The sequence below is a fragment of the Anthonomus grandis genome, chromosome 9 (genome assembly GCF_022605725.1).
Source record: "Anthonomus grandis grandis chromosome 9, icAntGran1.3, whole genome shotgun sequence".
Taxonomy (NCBI): Eukaryota; Metazoa; Arthropoda; class Insecta; order Coleoptera; family Curculionidae; genus Anthonomus; species Anthonomus grandis.
Genome location: NC_065554.1, coordinates 9,994,708 through 10,016,240, shown reverse-complemented (window position 1 = coordinate 10,016,240; position 21,533 = coordinate 9,994,708). Strand labels below are relative to the sequence as shown.

The 21,533-nt window shown below is 33.1% G+C and overlaps 1 protein-coding gene across 4 annotated transcripts in view; it reads left to right on the top strand.

Annotated features, from left to right (window-relative positions):
• Positions 1–21,533, top strand: part of LOC126740641 (titin-like) — a 216,822-nt gene that overhangs the window by 168,902 nt on the left and 26,387 nt on the right. For all 4 annotated transcript variants that reach the window (XM_050446754.1, XM_050446751.1, XM_050446753.1 and 1 more), the window contains 7 exons: positions 1,851–2,027; positions 2,134–2,418; positions 2,469–2,678; positions 2,736–3,008; positions 3,063–3,254; positions 3,309–6,171; positions 19,084–19,247. In XM_050446754.1, the coding sequence (XP_050302711.1) occupies positions 1,851–2,027; positions 2,134–2,418; positions 2,469–2,678; positions 2,736–3,008; positions 3,063–3,254; positions 3,309–6,171; positions 19,084–19,247 (4,164 nt within the window). The remainder of the gene's footprint in view (positions 1–1,850; positions 2,028–2,133; positions 2,419–2,468; positions 2,679–2,735; positions 3,009–3,062; positions 3,255–3,308; positions 6,172–19,083; positions 19,248–21,533) is intronic.

The window sequence follows — 21,533 nt, the reverse complement described above, 5'->3', positions numbered from 1 at the left end:
TATTATATTTGCAATATTCATTTACTAATATGATTCCCTTGTAAAGGATTAAATAGAATGTTGAGTTAAAATAATATAAAGATAATTAAAGCTTATTTAATAGAATCTATATTTGGTATATACATTCCTTCATCTTTAGGGCACCTAAAAAACGATATCTGATCTGTTATTCGACTTCCACAACCATCCACTGAACAAATATTTCGATTAGACATTTTATTCTTCACACAATCAATAAAATCCGAGTGTGAGAGTATCTATCGAACAGATTTCCGTGAACAGTACCGTGGCCTCCTCGTTCCCTAGACAACTCCGCTCGACTTTTTTCTTTGGGGCTATTGCAAAAATTATGTTTACAGTCGTGTTTTTGAATCTGAGGATCAGCTGAGGAAAATAGTTCTTGACATATTGTATCATACATCGTTGTAATCGTCAAAAAATATGCTATTTTATACAGGGTGTACTTTTTTTACGGACCGTAGAAAAAAATTAAGTTAAGGATGGAAAAATCTCGCAATGTTATTTTTTAGAGCTTAAAAAGTGGCCATGAGAAAGTCTTTTGCTTTTCCATATCTCTTTAAATAACGTCAGAAAAAAATAAAAACGAAATCGGCAAATTTCGGTTTTTCTCGAATGTCTCCGGAACTACTTAAAATTTTAAAACTTTCTAAACGGCGTATTGTTAGGCTCTAAAATGCGCAACTTTTCTCTAATTTAATCAACCTCGTATCTCCTATAGCTGCCGAGATCCTCATGATAGACATCCTTATCTTGGACACACTGTATATTGCATTATTTAAAAGAAATTTGAAAAAATCGCCATTAGACCAAGAGAGAAAAGTTGGCCAAAAATACATACATTTATTAATTTAGACTGGTTTACTAAAAAAATTACATTTTGATGACAATTTAATGGTAAAAAAGAAAATGCATACTAAAGTTTCCTTCATTTCACTTAATATGTTTGTAGAGGGTTTCTTAAAGCACTATACATTGGTTACATAGATGCGATAGGGACGCACTGGATAAAATGCGTTAGAGGTTAATCGAAATTTACCATGGAACGTACATTTAAATTATATAATTATTATAAATACGTATATAACCCATGCACAAATCTAATGATTTCAGCGGATTTTTCGGTTTTATTTATTCCTGCACATTTAGAATTATTAGTATATATGCATATGGTTAAGATAAGTTTTGTTCTGGAAATAAATAAATTTTGAATTTGTACTTATTTGTTAATTTTTTATATTAGACTACTTCAGCTTTATCAAAAATAATAATTAAAATAATATAGTGCCGTAAAGTCTGACTTTGACAACGTCCCATAATTTTATACACATAATTCGCTGTAAAAATTACTTATTACCCAAGCACCTCTTCATTCTTTATTTTACAATTCGATTTGGTCTTCTCAAATGTCCTTCTGTATTTATCTGCATCCGAGGCAACTTCTTAATATTGAAGTCAGTAATATAATATATTCAAATTCAAGATTTTGCATTTTCATAAATAAGTAAATACTTTGGTTTCTAGAGATGCTACATGGACAAGCATAATTTTTTAATGATCATCGACAATAAAAATTTAGGAAATTTCTAAAAACCGCCTTTTAAGCCGAAAACCTTGAACATTTTCATTATCGACCAACGACACTTCCGTAACTCTCATCGCTACTTACTATTATTATGTTTGTAACACATTTTCATAATATTAACTCATCGCCACTAAAAAGTCGTCTATGTTCAATTTGGTCTATTTCAAGATCGTATTCCAGGAGTCGTATAATTTAATTCCCTCGTTTTGTTCTTTGCATTCTAAATATATGCATCTCTTATTTTCAGATTACCGAGCCACATCTTGATACTCAACGGGCCCGAAAGTACGTCGAGTCTGTTCTGGAACGGCTTTCCAGTCGACAATTGAATGTGACAAAATCGTGGCAAACGTTTCGCGACGAGACCGTTGAAAAACGCGAAATTCTTGTGCGATTGGAGAAAACTATGGCTGAGAGCACTAGGGTAAGTAGGTACTTTCTAAAAGCTACATTTTTTTAATATTATTTTATATCAATAATAAAAAATTAGACATTTAGTTGAAAATTTCCTAATGTCAATATTTTTTCAGACAATTAGCTGGGTATCTAAGCTAGACTCTCAACTTTACCCAGTACTGACGACCCTATCTACAAAACCTAGTGAAATAGCAGCTTTTTTGGAACATAAACTAGAAACCGTTCTGCCAGATATAAGAAAGGCCCAAGGTGAAGTTGGACAAAAATTAAAAAGCGCCGAAGAATTAATAGTTAAAGCAGGTGCTACTGATGAAAAAACTTTAACTATAAAAGAAAAATTAAATGAACTAAGTCAAAAGCTAGCGGAAATTGCTTCGGAGTATCAGATTTTACTGCAGGTGGGTCATAATCCTATAAAGCTCACCAGGTATTAAGTCTATATTTTTAGGTTCTCTGTGGATACTTTAAAAGCTTGGAAGAAATTGATAAAAAAATTGATACCTTTAATGCACAATTAGAGAAAGTGCGTTTACCAAAAGATCTACAACAAGTTGAGCTAACACTGAGAGAATCCGAAATCACCAAAGAAACTATTTTAGAGAGATTTAGATTCTCTCAAACTGAATGTGAACACATTGAACAAAGGATCAGAAAACAGGTAGTAAATATTATTCTTAATATTTAAAACTTATGATTATAAATATTTCTTTAACAGGAACCTCCGCAATCAGCTGAACATGACATAAGGAAACTATACTATGTCTTAGAACTTCGAAAATCTGATTTTGAAAAACAATGGAGACACAAATATGATGTCCTGAAGACTCACCGAACCTTTGGGGAGTTTATAAAAGAAGCACAAGAAGTCAAAAATAGTATTCAAGAGGTAGATAGGCAAATAAGTGAAGTTAAAACTAAATGTACGGAATCGTTAAGTGTGTCTAAAGCTGTTAGTGATCATTTCAAACAGTTCACAAGGGTGACAGAGGTAATCATTTCGGGAGTTTTTGTCCTTTTAAAAATAAATAAATATTGTTTTTAGAGTTTAGATTTACGCATTATTAAGTTAAAAGAAAAAGGTGAAGCTGTAGAGAAAGAATGTCCATTGGAAGCAGCATCGATACAAAACGAACTATATGAAATTCAGGCAGAATGGAGTGAAACGAAAGAGAAACTCCAAAAAACGCAAAAGAATCTCGATAAAAGCGTCAAGTATTTTGAACTTATTGATGAGGTAAATTTTTAGGGAAGCATTTTGATATCAATTACATTTTTAGTATTATTTTAGGCAAATGACTGGTTAAAAGAAGGCAATAAACTACAGGTTCTTATTGCTAGAAAATCCACGTCAATTAAACAACCAATAGAAGCCACCCAACTGCTCGAAGAAATTAAATCATTTTTAGACTCTGGTGAGATTAAACAATCCCAACGAATTCAAGAGATTCTTAACTTATCCAATCAAATTGGTATGTTGGATAACAGTAGACATGCTCCTATAGTAAACGGAAACAAAGAGATGCTGGACTCATTTGCATCAATCAGTTCTGAATTACAACAGCTTTCTAGAAACCTAATTTCTGCCGAACAAGAACGACTCAAGCGACTAGAAGAACAAAAGAAAGCTGAAAGGGAAGCAGAAGCTCGGCGCTTAGAAGAACAACGCCTTGCTCAAGAAAAATTGTTAATTGAACAAAAAAGGCTTGCAGAAGAAGCCCGATTGGCTGAGGAGCATAGGAAAGTTGAAGAGGAACGGTTACAACAAGAGAAACTTTTTGCAGAAGAGCAACTACGGGCCGCAAAAGCTAAGCTAGCTGAAGAAGCTAGATTAACGAAAGAACGGGGATTGGCTGAAGAAAAACGTTTGGCTGAAGAGGCTAGACTAGCAGAAGAACATAGAAGGGAGCAAGAAGCATTACTGGCGGAGGAAGCCAGAAAAGTGGAAGTAGCCAAACTTGAAGTTGCACAATTAAAGATGCAGCAAATGCAGTTCTTGGAAGATGCAAAAAGAGCTGAAGCTGAGCGAAGAAGGTTCGAAGAAGAAGAACTTAAAAAGCTTGAAGCAGCTAGGCATGCCGATGAAGTTCGACGGCTAGAGGAAGCAAAGCGTCTTGAAGAAGAGAGACGAAGGTTAGAAGAACTCCAAATGATCGAGCAAGAGCGGCTTCAAAAAGAGCAAATTAAATTAGAGATGGAAAAATTGCGCTTAGAAGAAGAAAAAATAAGGGCTGAGCAGGCCAGGCTTGAAGAAGAACGAAGATTAGCTGAGCAACGAAGAATTGAGGAGGAAAACCTAAAAGCACAGAGAGCTAAATTAGATCAGGAAAAGCTTGAAGCTCAACAAGCCAAAATAGATGAAGAACAGCGGCGACTAAAACAAGCACAATTGGAAGAAGAAGCGCGTGAAGCAGAGTTATCAAAGATAAAGGCAATGCGAGAAGCAGAAGAGGCACGACTGGAAGAACTGCGTAAAGCCGAACAAGCAAGGTTAGAAGAATTTAGACGACAAGAGGAAGCTAGAATTGCTGATGAAGCTCGACGTCGTGAGGAAGCAAAGCGTCTTGAGGAGGAAAAGCGAAGATTAGAAAAAGCACAAATGATCGAGCAAGAACGAATTAAACAAGAACATATTAAACTAGAAGCAGAAAAGCAACGATTAGAAGAAGAAAGATTAAGAGCTGAACAGGCTAGACTTAATGAAGAAAAGAAGCTAGCTGAGCAACGGAGAATTGAGGAAGAAAAATTAAAAGCGCAAAAGGCTAAGCTTGATCAAGAGAGAATTGAAGCTGAAAAAGCTAGATTAGAAGAGGAGAAAAGAAGACTAAAACAAGCTCAATTAGATGAAGAAGCTCGTGAAGCAGAAATGGCAAGGATTAAGGCAATGCGGGAAGCTGAAGAAGCTCGCTTGGAAGAATTACGTAAAGCGGAACAAGCAAGATTAGAAGATCTTAAAAGACAAGAGGAAGCTAGACTTGCTGATGAAGTTCGTAGACTTGAGGAAGTAAAGCGCCTTGAAGATGAAAAGCGCAAATTGGATGAAGCTCAGCTAATTGAGCAAAATCGACTAAAGCAAGAGCATATAAAACTAGAGGCGGAAAAACAACGTTTAGAAGAGGAACGATTAAGAGCGGAACGGGCTAGACTTGAAGAGGAAAAAAGACTGGCTGAGCAACGAAAAGTTGAAGAAGAAAACCTAAAAGCTCAAAAGGCCAAGCTAGAACAAGAAAAGCTTGAAGCCGAACAAGCTAGGTTACAAGAGGAGAAACGCAGACTAAAACAAGTTCAACTGGATGAAGAAGCCCGTAAAGCAGAAATGGCAAGAATCAAAGCAATGCGTGAAGCCGAAGAGGCCCGCTTAGAAGAGTTACGAAAAGCTGAGCAAGCAAGGATAGAAGACCTTAGAAAGCAGGAGGATGAGGAGAGGCAAAGACGATTCGAAGATGAAAGAGTTCGCTTGGAACGAGAACGAATAGAATCCCAAAAAATTATTCATGAAATTCATACAACAGAAACTCACACCAAAGAGCTATTTATTAAAGAAAAAAGCCCTATCGTGGAGGAACCTCATGAGTTACCAGTATTTACGACTCCTTTAAGTGACGTAGTTGTTCAAGAGGGCTCCAAAGTGTCATTTATTTGTCAAGTTACTGGACACCCTAATCCAAATATTACATGGTTTAAGTCTGGGGTACCTATTCAGCATAATCCTGACTACAATACTGCTTATGATAATGGAAACTGCTCTTTAACTATAGAAGAGACATTTGCTGAAGATTCTGCTAAATACACCTGTAAAGCCACAAATGCTGCAGGAACAGCAGAGACTTCTGCTGTTTTAACAGTGAATGAAACAGAGCCAGAAGAACAACTGATTGCGCCATCCTTTGTAAGATTGCTTCAGCCAGCTGTTGCCAAAGAAGGGGCGACATTTCAGTTCGAATGTAAAGTCGAAGGAAACCCTCTTCCAACAGTGCAGTGGTTTAAGAATAAAGAGTGCATTGATAATTCTCCTAATTACTGTATTACTTATAATAATGGCGAGGCTATATTGAAGTTTGATAAAGTAACCTTGGATGACAAAGCTGATTATATTTGTAAAGCTTCTAGTCAACTAGGGACTGCCCAGAGTACAGCAAACCTCATTGTTACATGTAAGTTTCCATTCTTTTTTTTTTAATTTTAGTTTATTTTCTTTTAGATAATTTTTTACTAGTAACAAGTCCGTAGCTTAAAATTACACATTTTCACTTTGTATATGGCGTACCATTTAAAAAAAATATCTAGGATATCTTGCAGTGTTTAATTTTAGATTTCAGAAAAGTGGTTCTTAGACACAAAACAAAATGGTGGATTGTTAAATATATTAATTATGCAGTATTTGATGGTATAAAATAATATATTATATCTTCTTTTAATTTTTGAAATGCAGCCACTATTTTGAAACGCAAAATTAATAATACGAAGAATAATTTTATAGTTCAATTTACTTTCACTTAATTCCTATACAGCAAGGTAAAATCTGCTAATTTGGACTGAATATAAATTCCTCGTTAATCAGAATTGACACGCAGACCTGTCTGAAATTAATACTACTGAAATTGAAAGGGAAATTTTAATTTTAAGTCGACTAGTTTATACCTCTGCTGTAGGTATGAACCTAGTAAGTATATAATATAATTGATATGTCATTTGGAATCTTAATTACATGCTTTTAGAGAATATTTTAATGAATAGACCGGATTTTTATATTCATTCACTACCAGAAACTGAATAGATAATTTCACTTTTATTTTTTTATATGGATTATTCTTTTATTATAGATTATTATATTTTTATATAAGCTAGGACATTTTCTTATTTAAAATTTATTTTTTATGCAAAATATCCACCATCTTGTATCCCTTTTTCGGTATTCAATAATAATGTTCGTCCAAATTTCTTTTTTTTTTATAATCCTCTCAATCGTTCGTTAAAAAAAACCTAATGTTCCTCTCAGCATTTAAGATTTCTTATAAAAACGTGTATATAGAAAAGAAAAAATTAAGTGTAGACAGTTTTAAATGTGCTTCCAAACGGCACACATAGGTTATAGCTATAGGATCGGTTATAACACAATATCCTTTTTTTAGAAGAAAAGTCCGTTGAACCTTTAACCTGTTAATTATTTCGGAAAATATAATGTATATCCATAGTATGATACAAATGTCACAAAATACGGGCGAAAATATTGTTTAATTATCTACTGTACGAATAATGTATTTATGCCAAGGGATATACAGGGTGTCTGCGAAAGGTTGGGAAATCTTGAAACTGGAGATACACCAAAATATTTGAATTGACCCAAACATACCTCATAAGTCGAAAAGTTAATAGTTTGCGAGATACAGGCTGTCAAAGTTACAATTTTATTTTTTAAGTTTCCTCATTGCTTAAAAAGCAATTCAGATTTTGGCATAAAACTCGGTATAGGAAGATTTTCTAGTATGAAAAATAAGGCTCTGTTACTTTTTATGGGCAAAGTTCTAGGGGATGCCACTTATAGCATTTCGGTAAATAACTTATCATCACTTTTTTGTTCTACCCTGTATGCAACAAATGACCGAACAATCTTATTTTCTCGTATATCTACAAAAAAAAATCCACTAGTTAAAAGTGTCTAATAATTCGAGATATTTGTTTTTAAAAGTTCCAATGCATCATTTGTACCATGATGATAAAACATATGTATAACATAATAATGAACTTGCTTTGGATAATATCTGAGTAGAGATAGCAACTCTAACAATAACAAATAAGGATGGCAACAAAGCTAATAAGAGAAAATATTAACTACAAGAATTGCTCAAAGTGAGCACCACCTTATCTGTTACACTCTCAAGCTCAACGAACTAATCCTTCCTGCACTTTACAAAGCATTTGGATGTTAATCTTTATTTCCTGCCTATGGTGGAATCTTCTTTGTCGAAAATCACCCTATAAGAAGAAATCCGTAGGATTTAAATCTGGTGATCTAGCCGGCCACAATACAGGTCCACTGATCTGATCCACTGATCTGGATAAACTCTACTTAGAGGCTTTCTAACTAATAAACCAAAATGAGGTGGAGCGCCGTCATGCAAAAACTATTCATGTATGTTTGTAATGGAAGATCTTCCAGGAGAATGGGCATTTTTTTTTTCAAGAAATTGTAAATACCTTTGGCCATTTAGTCTAGGTGGGTTAACGGGTCTGATTAAATATTGTCCAATTATTCCTGTCCATAAATTAATTTGAAATTGTACTTGGTGACGGGTTTGTCTTATCTGCATAAGAATTTTCGTCTGCATAAATGTGAAGATTATGCGAGTTAGTTGACCCATCCCTTTGAAATTCTGATACGTCCGAAAATAATATTAACGACGTAAATCCATTGTTGTGGTTAAACTTTCTTAAGAGCCGTGTACAAAATTATACCCTTGTTAGGTAATCATTTGGGCTGAAACCATGTACTTTTTGCGTAATAGGCGGTATGAATAGAGCAGTTGCTCTTAAAAAATGGTATTTTACTGAATTCTCGAGCTTTATTCCTCTCAACAATTTTCTCTACAACTCCAACTATAGAATTTTCAACGACAGCATCTAAAACATTTTCTTCAACTTCAGCTGTACGTACGGTTCTGGAACTATGTCAGCCCATATTAGGAGTAAAAATACCTAAAATCCAAATCGTTTTTACTACTCACAACTTGACTCAAAATAAGGCTATAATTATTTCTTACCTATTTCTCATAACCGCTGATTGATACGTTGGAAAGTCTTTGAATTAGGTTGGTATCTTTTAGGGAATCTGTCACCGTACAATCTTTGTGTTTATATCTTGCCAATTATTCTTATTCTTAATATTATTATTATTATTATTATTATTATTATTATTATTATTATTATTATTATTATTATTATTATTATTATTAGTATTTAACAGATTTCTGTATAGTGGCAATCGTCCAGGAGGAAAGACCCAATGCGTTAAGGTTTTTGGACAGTGTTAAAGGAACAATTCAAGTGGATGAAATAACTAGAGGGAGTATATATACATTATCTTGCCTCCATTGTTGTTTTATCTCGTGAGCTAGATCTGCGTATTTAGCAAGTTTAGTGTGTGTCGTTTTTAGGACATTATTGGTATTTGGCACTGCTATGTCAATTAGAAAGGTTTTCTTTTGGGCTTTGTTTATTAAGATTACATCTAGTCTATTTGAAGTCAGCGTCCTATCGGTCAAAACAGTTCTGTCCCAGTAGAGGCGAAAGTCGTCATTTTAAAGTACAGTTTCTGGTTTGTACTGGTAATAGGGGCAAGTTTCGCCAATTATATGATAAAGTTTTGCCAGTTCTTGATAAATAATTTTTGCCACACAGTTATGTCGGTGCAGATATTCGGTGGCTGATAGAGATGTGCTTCCTGATGTTATATGTTGAATTGTCTCCGGTACGCGCAGGCATTTTCTACATCGATCATTAACTTATCCCAGACACCTCCGATATCAAAAGGATTAAGCTCTGTGGTCTGTGGGGGCCTTTTCGGTGCCTTTAAGTGACCTGAAATGTAGAGTTATCTCCTAGGAATTTTCGGGTGCTGCGAGCAGTTGCCAGTAGTACTGCCTTTTGCATGTGCTTATATAGATGTTCGCCAGTTCCTAGTTGTTTAAGGTATTCCAGTAGACTCTTTGGTATTACACCCGTTGTCGATATAACAATTGGGATGGTCTGAACATTATCCATTCTCCATTGCCTTCCGATTTGAATTTCAAGATCTCTATATTTGGCGATTTTCTCAGTGTGTTTCTCTTGCAGATTATTGTTGTTTGGTATGGCTACGTCAATTAGAGTTGTTTTGCTGGAAATTTTATCTATTAAAATAAGATCTGGTCTATTATGCCTTACATGTTGATCGGTAAGTACACTGCGGTCCCAATATAACTTATATCGGTCATTTTTCACTACGGGTTCTGGAGTATATTTGTAATACGGAACCTTCTCTGTTGTAATAAGTTCCAACTTCATTGCCAGCTCTTGATGTAAAATTTTCCCAGCTGAGTGGTGCCGTTCTTTGTATTCTGTCGCTGCAAAGGCCTGAAGATTGTCTCTGATATTTGGCATCCATACCGCATTTGTCGATTTGTACGGACGGATCTCTGACAATGTGCTTGAGATAATTTCTTGTTGGTATAACCTGATCTTGGATGACGAGTAGAAAGCCCTCGGTTTCTGGAAACATCTTGCCTGATTGGTATCAGGTTGGTACTGGTTGGTTGGTTGGTACCAATAGTTCGACGAAGCAGTGTCGACATGATTTTGGCTGATTTCATTAGGATGCCGCCCCGATGAAGGGGCTTCTCCATCCAGATGCGGAGTTTTTCCTGGTCCGTATGATGGTAGCTGCGCGCTTCCTCGCTCTTAAGTTGTAGAGGAGTGGAATCGTCTATTTGATTATTATTATTATAAACATTTTATCATCATGGTACATATAATTCATTTGAAATTTTAAAGATAAGTATCTATAAAACTATTAACTTTATATATACTTCTAACAAATAAACTTTTTTTGCGGAAATACGAGAAAAATTGATTTCTTGGTTGCTGTATACAGGATAGGACATAAAAGTGATATTAGGGTATTTACCGAAATATTAAGTCGCGCCCTCTAGAAGTCTGGCTATAAAAAATAACGAACTTTTGTTTTTCATATTAGCAAACTTTCCTATATCTAGTTTTAAATCAAAATTTGAAATGCTTCTTAAGCAATATAGAAAAATAGAAAATAAAATTGTGTCTTTGACACCCTGTACGTCGCAAACTATCAGATTTTGGACTAAGGTATATTTCGGTTAATTCATATATTTTGGTCTGCAGTATCTCCGGTTTCGAGATTTCTCAACCGTTCGCAGATACCCCGTATAAAATAGCATGTCTAATAGCTCTTTAAATGAGATTATCCAAAGCTTTCAATGCCTCTAAAAATATATATATTGAATTAAATTTATCAATATAATAATAGTACTCCGTACTATTATTTTTATCTACCGATATGCAAATTTGCAGTTCATACAAAACCTCTTCTTATTTTTTATCATAGCCATTTTCACTTTAAGGCTAATTTATTAATATTAATTAATTTTGCAACTCTTGCACCAAAGGCATAGCTTTAGGCTATTATTTTATTAAGCTGTAATATATAGGGTGTTTCGTAACTACGGTACGAAACTATAGAGAGTGAATCGTTAGGTCGTTTTATGAAAAAAAGTTCCTATGAACGTATGTCGGGAGTTGCTTTGTTTCTGAGATACAGGTTGAGATGAAGGTTCAAAAAAATAACGGTATTTTAAAAATACTATAACTATCCTTAAACCGATTTGGTTGAAATTTGGTGCAGTTATTTGAAGTTATAAGACGCTTATTTAGCTGTAACTAGATTGAAATTATTAGGCACCACATGCTTATTGTTGAGAAAAAACAAGGCCAATAATTAATTGTTTTGCATCTTTGTATTTATTTTTGTATTTAAGCAACTAAAAATACAACTTTTTCGTATCTTATCTTATTATCTTCATATCTAGCTTTGTTTTCGAGAAAAAAAATTTAGTAAGTATCTTTAACTCATTCTAAAAATTATCCATGGACGATAACGTGAAATAAAAACCAATTAATTCGATAAACAATTTCGACCTTAAAGTACATGAGCAAAATGTCCACCCTCCAATGCACGACTTTTTGGGCTCTTATGTCTTGTTTACTATGATAATAAACATTCAACTTCTACGATTTTTATTATCAGATTTTTGGAATTCAACAAAATAACAAATACATTGCTTCTTATGACAAATAATTGGCAAGTCCATTCAAGTACCTCCTTTGTACCTATCTGCTTTGGAGACCTGCTGACAGTGATAGAATTGCTATAAGTAAAATTCAGCTGTCAATTAGCAGTGATTCATTGCTCCATCATGAATAATTTTACTAACCATGAAATGACCGACATGCACTTTATTTATGGATTAGCAAATGAAAATGCGGAAGAAGCACGAAGAATTTACTAGGACAGATATCCTAACAGAGTAATTCCATGTGCAAAAACATTTAGAAAACTACATGCAAGATTATGTGAAACTAGGAGTTTTAATAAAAAATATGGGTGGTGGAAGACCAGAAACTATAACAACGCCTGAACTGGAAGCAGCTATACTTGATGCGATAGAAGAAGATCCTTCCAATAGGATCAGAAAGATTGCACTGCAGCTTGAAGTTAGTTTAAAAACCGTTGGAAAGTTCTAAAAAGAAACCTCCTGCATCCATATCACATACAGCGTGTACAAGCTCTACTGCCTCGGGATTTTCATCCAAGATTAATGTTTTGCAGGTGGTTGATTCATACGATGGCACACAATAATAATTTCCTACCAAATATTTTATTTACGGACGAGGCAAATTTTTCAAGAGATGCTATTATGAACTTCCACAATGATCATTTTTGGGCCGACGAAAATCCCCACGTTATTAGAGAAACTCATTTTCAGCAACAATTTTCGCTGAACGTTTGGATAGGAATTATTAGTGACTACCTAATTGGCCCATTTTTTTTACCGGCAAGATTAATCCTACACGGATTTCTTGCAATACCATTTACCCACTTTATTAGAAGAAGTACCCCTACAAGTAAGAGTCAACATGTGGCTTATGCACGACGGGGCTCCAGCTCATTTCAGCGTTCTTGCTCGTCAGCATCTCGACGTCATCTACCCTAATTGCTGGATTGGACGTGCAGGACCTCAAAATTGGCCGGCTCGCAGTCCTGATATGAATCCCCTGGATTACTATTTATGGGGCCATCTAGAGGCTCTTGTTTATAAAACTCCTGTTCTAGATGTGAATGACTTGAGGAATCGGATAATTGTCAATTGCAATATCATAAGGGATACTCCAGGTATTTTTGAGCGTGTCAGACACTCAATGACAAATCGTTTGCAGTCGTGTATTTTATCAGAAGGTGGGCATTTTGCTCATTTAGTTTAAGGTCGAAATTGTTTATCGAATTAATTGATTTTTATTTCATGTTGTCATCCATGGATAATCTTTATAATGGGTTAAAGATACTTAAATTTTTTTTTTTCGAAAACAAAGCCAGATATGAAGATAATATAAGATACGAAAAAGTTGTATTTTTAGTTGCTTAAATACAAAAATAAATAAAAAGCTGCAAAACAATTATTGGCCTTGTTTTTTTCTCAACAATAAGCATGTGGTGCCCACTAACACGCCACTGGACCTAATTATTTCAATCTAGTTACAGCTAAATAAGCGTCTTATAACTTCAAATAACTGCACCAAATTTCAACCAAATCGGTTTAAGGATAGTTATAGTATTTTTAAAATACCGTTATTTTTTTGAACCTTCATCGCCCTGTATCTCAGAAACAAAGCAACTCCCGACATACGTTCATAGGAACTTTTTTTCATAAAACAACCTAACGATTCACCCTGTATAGTTTCGTACCGTAGTTAGGAAACACCCTGTATAAAATATAAAAAAAAATTAATAAAATATTCCAACTCATATTCACTGCTTTTAAGTTTATTGTATCTTCTAAATATCTTTTATCATTACTGAATAACGATTGTTATCCTTATTATTAATTATTATCCTGAAAAGATTTAGGAAACCTCTAATGTAAAAAACGTTAGTAAACTAAAGTATTATTTTCGTTATCAGCCCATGCCTTAATTTATTTATTTGACTCTCGTTTTTCGTTTATTTAGTATAATATTTTAACTATATTGCTATCACTTGTATATTATTGTATGACAGTTTTTTCTGCAAAGATAATATTTACAATAAATTTTAAAGGAAATTTCATTATGTATTTAACTACTTTCAATATGGATGAAATATATTAATATTTGTGCTTTGCTTCAGGTAAAGGTTAATAAGTGCTTATCGTGGGAAACTGCTTATTGTGTGAAATATATTTCAACTATAGGTATTATTATTCGTAAAAGTAATTCGGATGGTTATATTGAAAATAAGTCAGAATAAATACAAATGAAAACAAATTTGTTGTACTTACCAAGAGAATCTTTCATAAAGAGAATTAGCATATAGCAAAAAAAGACTGCATTTTAAGAGAAACAGGAAAAACCTAAATTCGAGCAAAAGTTTGTGGAACACCATAAACAACCTATGTAATAAGCAAAAATATAAAAAGAAACAAATAAAACAACTAAAACTAAAGACAGGTAATATATTAACAGACCAAACAAAAATTTGAAACTACTTTAACAACTGTTTCAGCGAAATAGGAGAAAAGCTTGCCTCTAGAATTAATTTAATAAATGTTACTTTTGAAGAAAATGAACGCAATGAGCACTCAATATTTTTTCATGACATAACCCCACAGGGAATAGAAAAAATAATACTTCAGTTAAAAACTAAAAAGGCTTGTGGATATGACGGACTAAAAGCCGAAATACAACACAAAATTAAAAATCATATTTTAAATCCCCTTTATTAGTTATATTGTAAACCTTTGTTTTAGTAGTGGCACATTCCCAAAAGCACTTAAAATAAGAGTAGTTACACCTTTGCATAAAAATGGATCTGAAAATAATGCTAATAATTACAGACCAGTATCAGTCATGAAAAATTATTAAAAAAATAATTTATACAAGGATTGTACAGTTTTTAACAAAATACTATGTGTTGTCCGAGAGCCAGTATGGATTTCGTAAAAAAAAGTCTAGAGAAGATGCAATATTAAAACTAACTTCAAGCCTGTATGATTCCCTTGACAAAAATCAACCAACGCTTTGTATTTTCGTAGACTTGTCAAAAGCATTTGACACTGTAGATCACAAATTTTTTTTAAAGAAACTAGTATGGCTAAATGTATGGCAATCGCAGTTTTTCTAAGAAACTGATTGAGAGTTATCTTTCACATAGATCGCAAACAGTAAAAATAAATGGCTCTCAGAGTAAATTCAGAAAATAAACATGTAGCATTCCGCAAGGAACAGTATTGGGAACACTTCTTTTTTATAATATATATGAACAGTCTTTTACATTTATCCACCATAGGAAAAATGATAAGTTACGCAGATGACACCGTAATACTCTATATAGGAAAAAATTGGAAAGGTCTAAAAACTGAAGCAGAAAGGGACTTTTTGACAATAGCAAAATGGTTTGAGGCAAACAAATTTTCACTTAATGTTCATAAAATAAAATACGTAAATTTTACCTCATACGAAAAAAAGCTTGTTAGGCAGAATTAGTTCCTTTACAAGTAACTCGATCAATCATTATTCCAGGGGCAAGCACCATGAAATATTTAGGTATTCATCTTAATAAGCATCTAAAATGGAATACACAAATAAAGGAACTTACGATTAGTTCCCAAATTTAAGTATTCAAAACAGTACCTAAGCATTAACCAACTTAAAACTTTGTATTATTCTCTAGTTCAGTCTCAATTAAGTTATGACCTTGTAGGGTCTGGTGGGGTAAGGGACTGCCTCCTAAGAACTAAATACTGTACAAAAATGGAAAATTAAAGTTATTTTTTAAAAAAATTGGTTATTTTAAACTCAGTTACTTCACAAGAAAACAAACATAATGCACATACAACAGTTATATTCACTTACTTTATTAATAAACGTTAAAAAGAATAAAACTCAAATAAATCCTCTAGTATATCCCTACACCACCAGAAAAAAGAAAAATAAACATGCCAAAATTCCAAAAAGAAGAAACCTATTGGTCAAAGACATTTTAAATATATCGCACCAAAACTCTTCAATATACTATCTAAAACCCTACAAGATAATATAAAACATAAGTTTTTAAAAATAATGTTAAAAATTGGATGCAAAAATTAAAAAAAAATATTTCATAATTTGGTGAATAACTCTTAAAATGTATTTTATGTATTATCTTCATCGGAGTTACTAAAGTTAAAGTTAGAAATTTAAATAAAATTCTAGGCTTATTTACTGTATTAGTGTTACTAGTAAAGAGTAAAAAAAGCTTTCAAATGTGACTACAATATTAAAAAATATCCTATTCCTAAATGTGACTGTTTTACCGAATTTGACTTTTAATACCGAAATGTGACTTATCCAGAACTGCACAAAACAAGTCGCAAATTAGTGCTCCCTATGTGAGTTCTCGTCTTAAGGCCTTGTTGATGTCATTTCTAGATATCTTTATATTGGCAAATATATTTATTTATTTATTATTTCTTTATATGGACAGCAATTAGTAAAATTATTGTACCTATTAAAACTGGAACTGCAAAGTCACCAGCGTCACCTCGAAGCAATTCGACTGGACACGTCACGGTAGTGATTTCCGATTAGCCAACCCTCACCAATCAATGTGCTCAATAAGGCGACGTCAACAAAAACTTTTCATTTTTATTTATTCAATACCTTCTCTCTTTTTAATCCAAGATTAAAAGTATTGGAAATCCATCGTATGTCCTGTATATTTATTAAAACAGAAGAAATATATTTCAACCAGAAATATCAAAAAAAATTCTCCATTAGACTTATGTAAATAAAGTATACTTTTCAAAACATGTTTTGGAAAATTCATTCATGAATATTTCGACTTAATTTAGACAAATAGGACGTCCATTAGACGCTGTCTACTGTTTGGTTTCTTTGATAGAAAATCACTAAAATTAAGAAATTTTAAAATAATTTCCATGTTAGTTCACAGGAGTTGAATGCTTAATTACGATTTACAGATCAGACCAAATACCACAAAAATATCATTTAAGTTAGTCATAAAAAATACTCTAATATTAAATTATTTTTAACCCAGTACATTTCAAAGCATTAGACTTAAAATCATTACTTTCTCAAAAAAATCGGAATATATTTCTTAATGTGTTTCTGGTATAAGAATACTTGGAAGCAAAATAAAAATTCCAAAAAGAACTCAAAATTCCATCAAACATTTAAAGTTAGATCTATGGGTCTTGCCATGAGTGTTCTTAACAAAAATATTCTTTTGCAATAAATTTGGGTATATAAAAACAATTGAGTTCTTATTATTATTGTTTGGTTTATGATGTTTGGGATAACTGTTTGATTTTGTTTTTTTTTATTATATTTTTAACTGTATGATCATATTTTGACACACAAAGGAGACCAACGTTCTCCCCTTTTGAATACTGTTCGTCCTGTTTAGTGTTCTGTATAGTCTTAAGTGTGTCTAAATGTTATGTATAATTTTAATAATATCAAATGTGTTCACACTATGGTAAACTTCTGGGCTTAACTGACAATTAGCACTGATGATGGCTCATACGCCGAAAGCGCTCTGCTAAGCTTTTAAAATAAAATTGCTCTAAATAGATCTGGTTTGATTAATTTGTATTTTTCTTAAAGTTCTGCAAGTTCTAATATTCGGGAAAGACGTGCTTTGGGTGTTGATTCCACAGGCTGGCACTTCATAAAAAAGATTCCCGATAAAGCGATGTTCTAGACATCTATAGATGCACTCGATATGAGTCGCATATGCGTGTCGAGTAGAGAGAGCTCTAGGTGGAATAATATGACCCAGTTTCATGAGTATCGGTTAAATTTGCATGTTTCTAGTCTCCAGAGAAGAAACCTCTGTATGACAAATAAAATAGTCTTCGCAACGGTGCTGTCAGCACGACACTTCTTTAATACTATTGGCGGTATTTTATTAGGGCCGGTGGCCTTATTAGTGTTCAAGCCTTTGAGAACTTTTTCAACGTCTCTGTGACGGAGGATCTCTGGCTTCGAAGAAGCCTTTCTTGGCGGAAAAAATGGGTGGTGTTTTGGCTTGTGGGTCTGCGGCAGAGTTTGATGCGAGCATCTGACCCAGCAAGTCTGCCTTTTCCAGTTCGATCATTGCAATGGAACCATCTTCCTTAGTCAATGGTGGGATTTTTGACCTACAGAAACCTTGACCAACTGCTTTTGCTACAGACCATAATGATCCTGATCCATTTGGGCAATTGAGAAGTTTGTTTTTCACTCTCTCTTTATATTTCTCTTTGCAGGTATCTGGTCTGCTTGTACACATTTCTCAAAGCAACAAAGTTAACACGATTTACAAGGCTTTAGTTTTGGCGTTTTTGTTGTTGACTGCCTTGGTGCAACTTTTATCAAACCACGGTTTGCTGTCTGAAGAACTTTTCAAGGTGTTCGGAATACAAGCCTCCATATCTGCCCAAATCACCTCTAAAATCGCTAGGTATTCTTTGAATTTGCAATATTAATGATTCTTGTTCAAAATTTTTCCCTCTTAAGTTTTCTTTATGTTTTATTAACTGAAAACGTATAAGGTTCACACAGTTCCTCTTAATTGTTTTTTCATTGATCTTGGAATTTTTTAGAAAAACACTTCATAAACAATAAGAAGGCGGCAAGTTTTAGATTTGTATTTTAATTTATTAACTTTTTATCATTGATCAAAATATTGTCACTACCAACCTTCAAATTATTCCGTTTCGACTAAAACATTCTGTTCGCTTTGCTTCAAAAACAAATTATCTGAAAAAATTCTCCCTTAAACTTATCTGAACTTCAGAAAAATATTCTTTAGGAACTGGAACTCTGAAAACGAGTTTTAATCTTCTCCTGAAAATGCAGAAAATATCAAAATTGTTGACGATATGCTTGTTGTATGCTGAATAAAGTGTTTTGGTAAAGTAGTAATATCTGGTTTGTTTGTTCAGCAAGCTGCTGTTTGGATGGATACCTTATCACTTACTTTAATGTCTTTTATACTCTGCGATATAGCAATAATAGCGGTGGATCATCCCTAAGAGATTACCACTGTGAGGTATCATGGAGATCACTAAAAATGTTACAATCAATTATGTAGTCTTAATCCAATATAATAATGAGAAACATATTTTTATGTAGAGCACTGTCCTGTGTAACTAATGTTATTTTCCAATAAAATCATACTCAAAAATAATTTTTTTTTTTTTAAATTCAAAAGCAGGATGTAGAGTCACTATAGTAATGATAAACATAATTTCTTATTTTAGCTTTGGAGCCTGTTGAGCCTCCCGTCTTTACAACTACGTTGTCAAACGTGATGGCCCGGGCGGGTCAAAAAATAAAATTGGAATGCGAAGTTGCCGGGCTGCCTTCTCCGATTTTAACCTGGTCACACAACGGTAAAGCTTTGAAGGAAACGAGAGAAATTAAAGTAAGTAGACCTGTTTCTGTCTTTTCTGCTTAATTTAGGTGCATTTGTGTGGATTTGTGCCAAAGTGCTATTAACCTTACCACGATGCTTTGAAGTGCTTTTTCTATTATAATTATACAAGCGTGAAATTATTTCGAAATTAAATATTGCTAGCTTGTGATTTATATTTAGGTAAATTACGCGATTGTGGTCTTGATTAGTGGGTTTTTTTGCTCTATTTTTATAACTCAATAAAAGCCGTACATCTGATTCAAATGTTATTTTAAGAAGTCTTTAAATGCAAAAATCTATTTTTATTTTAATTTGGTTTATTTTGAAGTCATGGCTTTTTTCCAAATTGTTTTTTGTTTTGTTGGAATCCTTTGCATATTTTCTGAATAAATGGCAACAATGCTTGTCGTCAAGATACAAAACAAAACAAACAAAAATATTATGTTTGGTTTTTTTTGTCGCTTAAAAATGTGAACCTCTCTGTATAAGATTATTTAATGATATTGGAACATACACTTGATAAAGATCATTACCGTCATATCTTATAAAGGAATCCAAAGGTTTTCTGGTATGACTTAATATTCGCTGTAGCAGAAATAGCCATATTTCATGAATGTTTGATTATGAGTTTTTTCATATTCGTAGATCATAGAGAATAACTTATTACTTCAATTTTTAAATAAATACAATTTATTGAATTTTTTACAGTTCACACATAATATGTATTAAATGATGTTTTGTTATTTAACTACGAAGTCAAATAGAAATTTAGTATAGAGATCTAGTATATAAATCACACAACAGTTTTACCCATAACCAAAAGTCGTGATTTTTATAATGTTAGCAAAACATGTATCAAGAATAAAATAAAGAGTTTTGCTTAGGGGTAAAACTATTTTGTGATTTGAGTTCCAATCATAGAAATTTACGCTAAATTATTCAAAAATCAGGCTACACTCTTAGTTGATCTTAGTTCTGCAATCTAGTTGCTTTGTTAAAAGTACAGGGCTTATTCAATGCAATATGATAAGGATCATGACGTCTACGCTATGATCCTATGAAATTATATTTAATTAAAAAAGATCGTCATTATTGCAAACATAAAAATCTCCATCTGAATTTAAGCTGCTGTATTAATAAACATTTCTCAATGGCGGTTAATCAGAAATCTAATTAAAAAAACTCAGGTGTTTTTTTTATTTTTTATTTTCGGACACTTCGATTAGCATTATCAGTTGCGCGTCTTTTGCAATAAAAATTTTCTACAGAGGGTACCTCAAGTAGAAACTATTGCGTCAACATTATTTTTTTTGGAACATGGAACACCCTTTATATTATGACGTTTTACAATTTTATGAAATATCCTGAAAACTTTTTGTATGCCATGTGCATTAGCGATTTGTCAAATTTGACGTAATAGACTAATGAAACATACCACAATAAAAAATAAAAATTTATACAATATTTATTGCAACTGATATTCAATTTGTTGTCTATTTAATTCAACGCATTTTTAAGTCAATAAATAACGTTCACTTGCACATTTTCAATCACTTGTGAATCGATTAGTCTGATTTTTTATCGAATTTTTTACTTTAAAGCATCAACATTATTTGGTCTACTCACGTAAACTTTGGACTTCAAAGCCCTATAAGAAAAAATCTAATGGAGTTATATCTGGTGATCTTGGTGGCCACTCAATGGGTCCTCTTCGTCCAATCCATCTGTTGACGGAAAAAGTCGGATCAAGAAATTGTCGAACGACCAAAGTGAGGAGGTGCTTCGTTTTGTTGAAACCATATCTCGTTACTAAGTACGACAACCTTTTGTAGATCCGAAAATAAAAAAATAAAGAAGGGATAAGTTCAAAGTGTAGAAAGTTCAAGCGCTCTCCGTTTAATGTCTCTTCGAGAAAAGAGTCCAAGGATTCCATTTTTAGAATATCGGCGCATACGTTAAGTTTTTGAGAGTATTCTTCGGTCCAATAAAGATTTTTGGTTGCCCAATATCTGAAATTTTGCCTGTTAAACTGTCCGTTTAGCGTAAAGGTGGCCTCATCAGAAAAAATAATCTTTTGAATGAAATATCCATTGTTATTTTGGCCTTAAGAATCTGCTATCAAAACTGCACTCGGCGGCCAAAATCGTTTTCTAACAATTCATGTATCAGTTGTACTTAAGGATGATATTTTTTACACAAAATATTTTTACTACTGACTCTACTGATTTGAAGTTCCAATTGCTGGAAATTGTAATCGCAACATGGGGATTATTCTCCGTTTCTAATAGAACATTC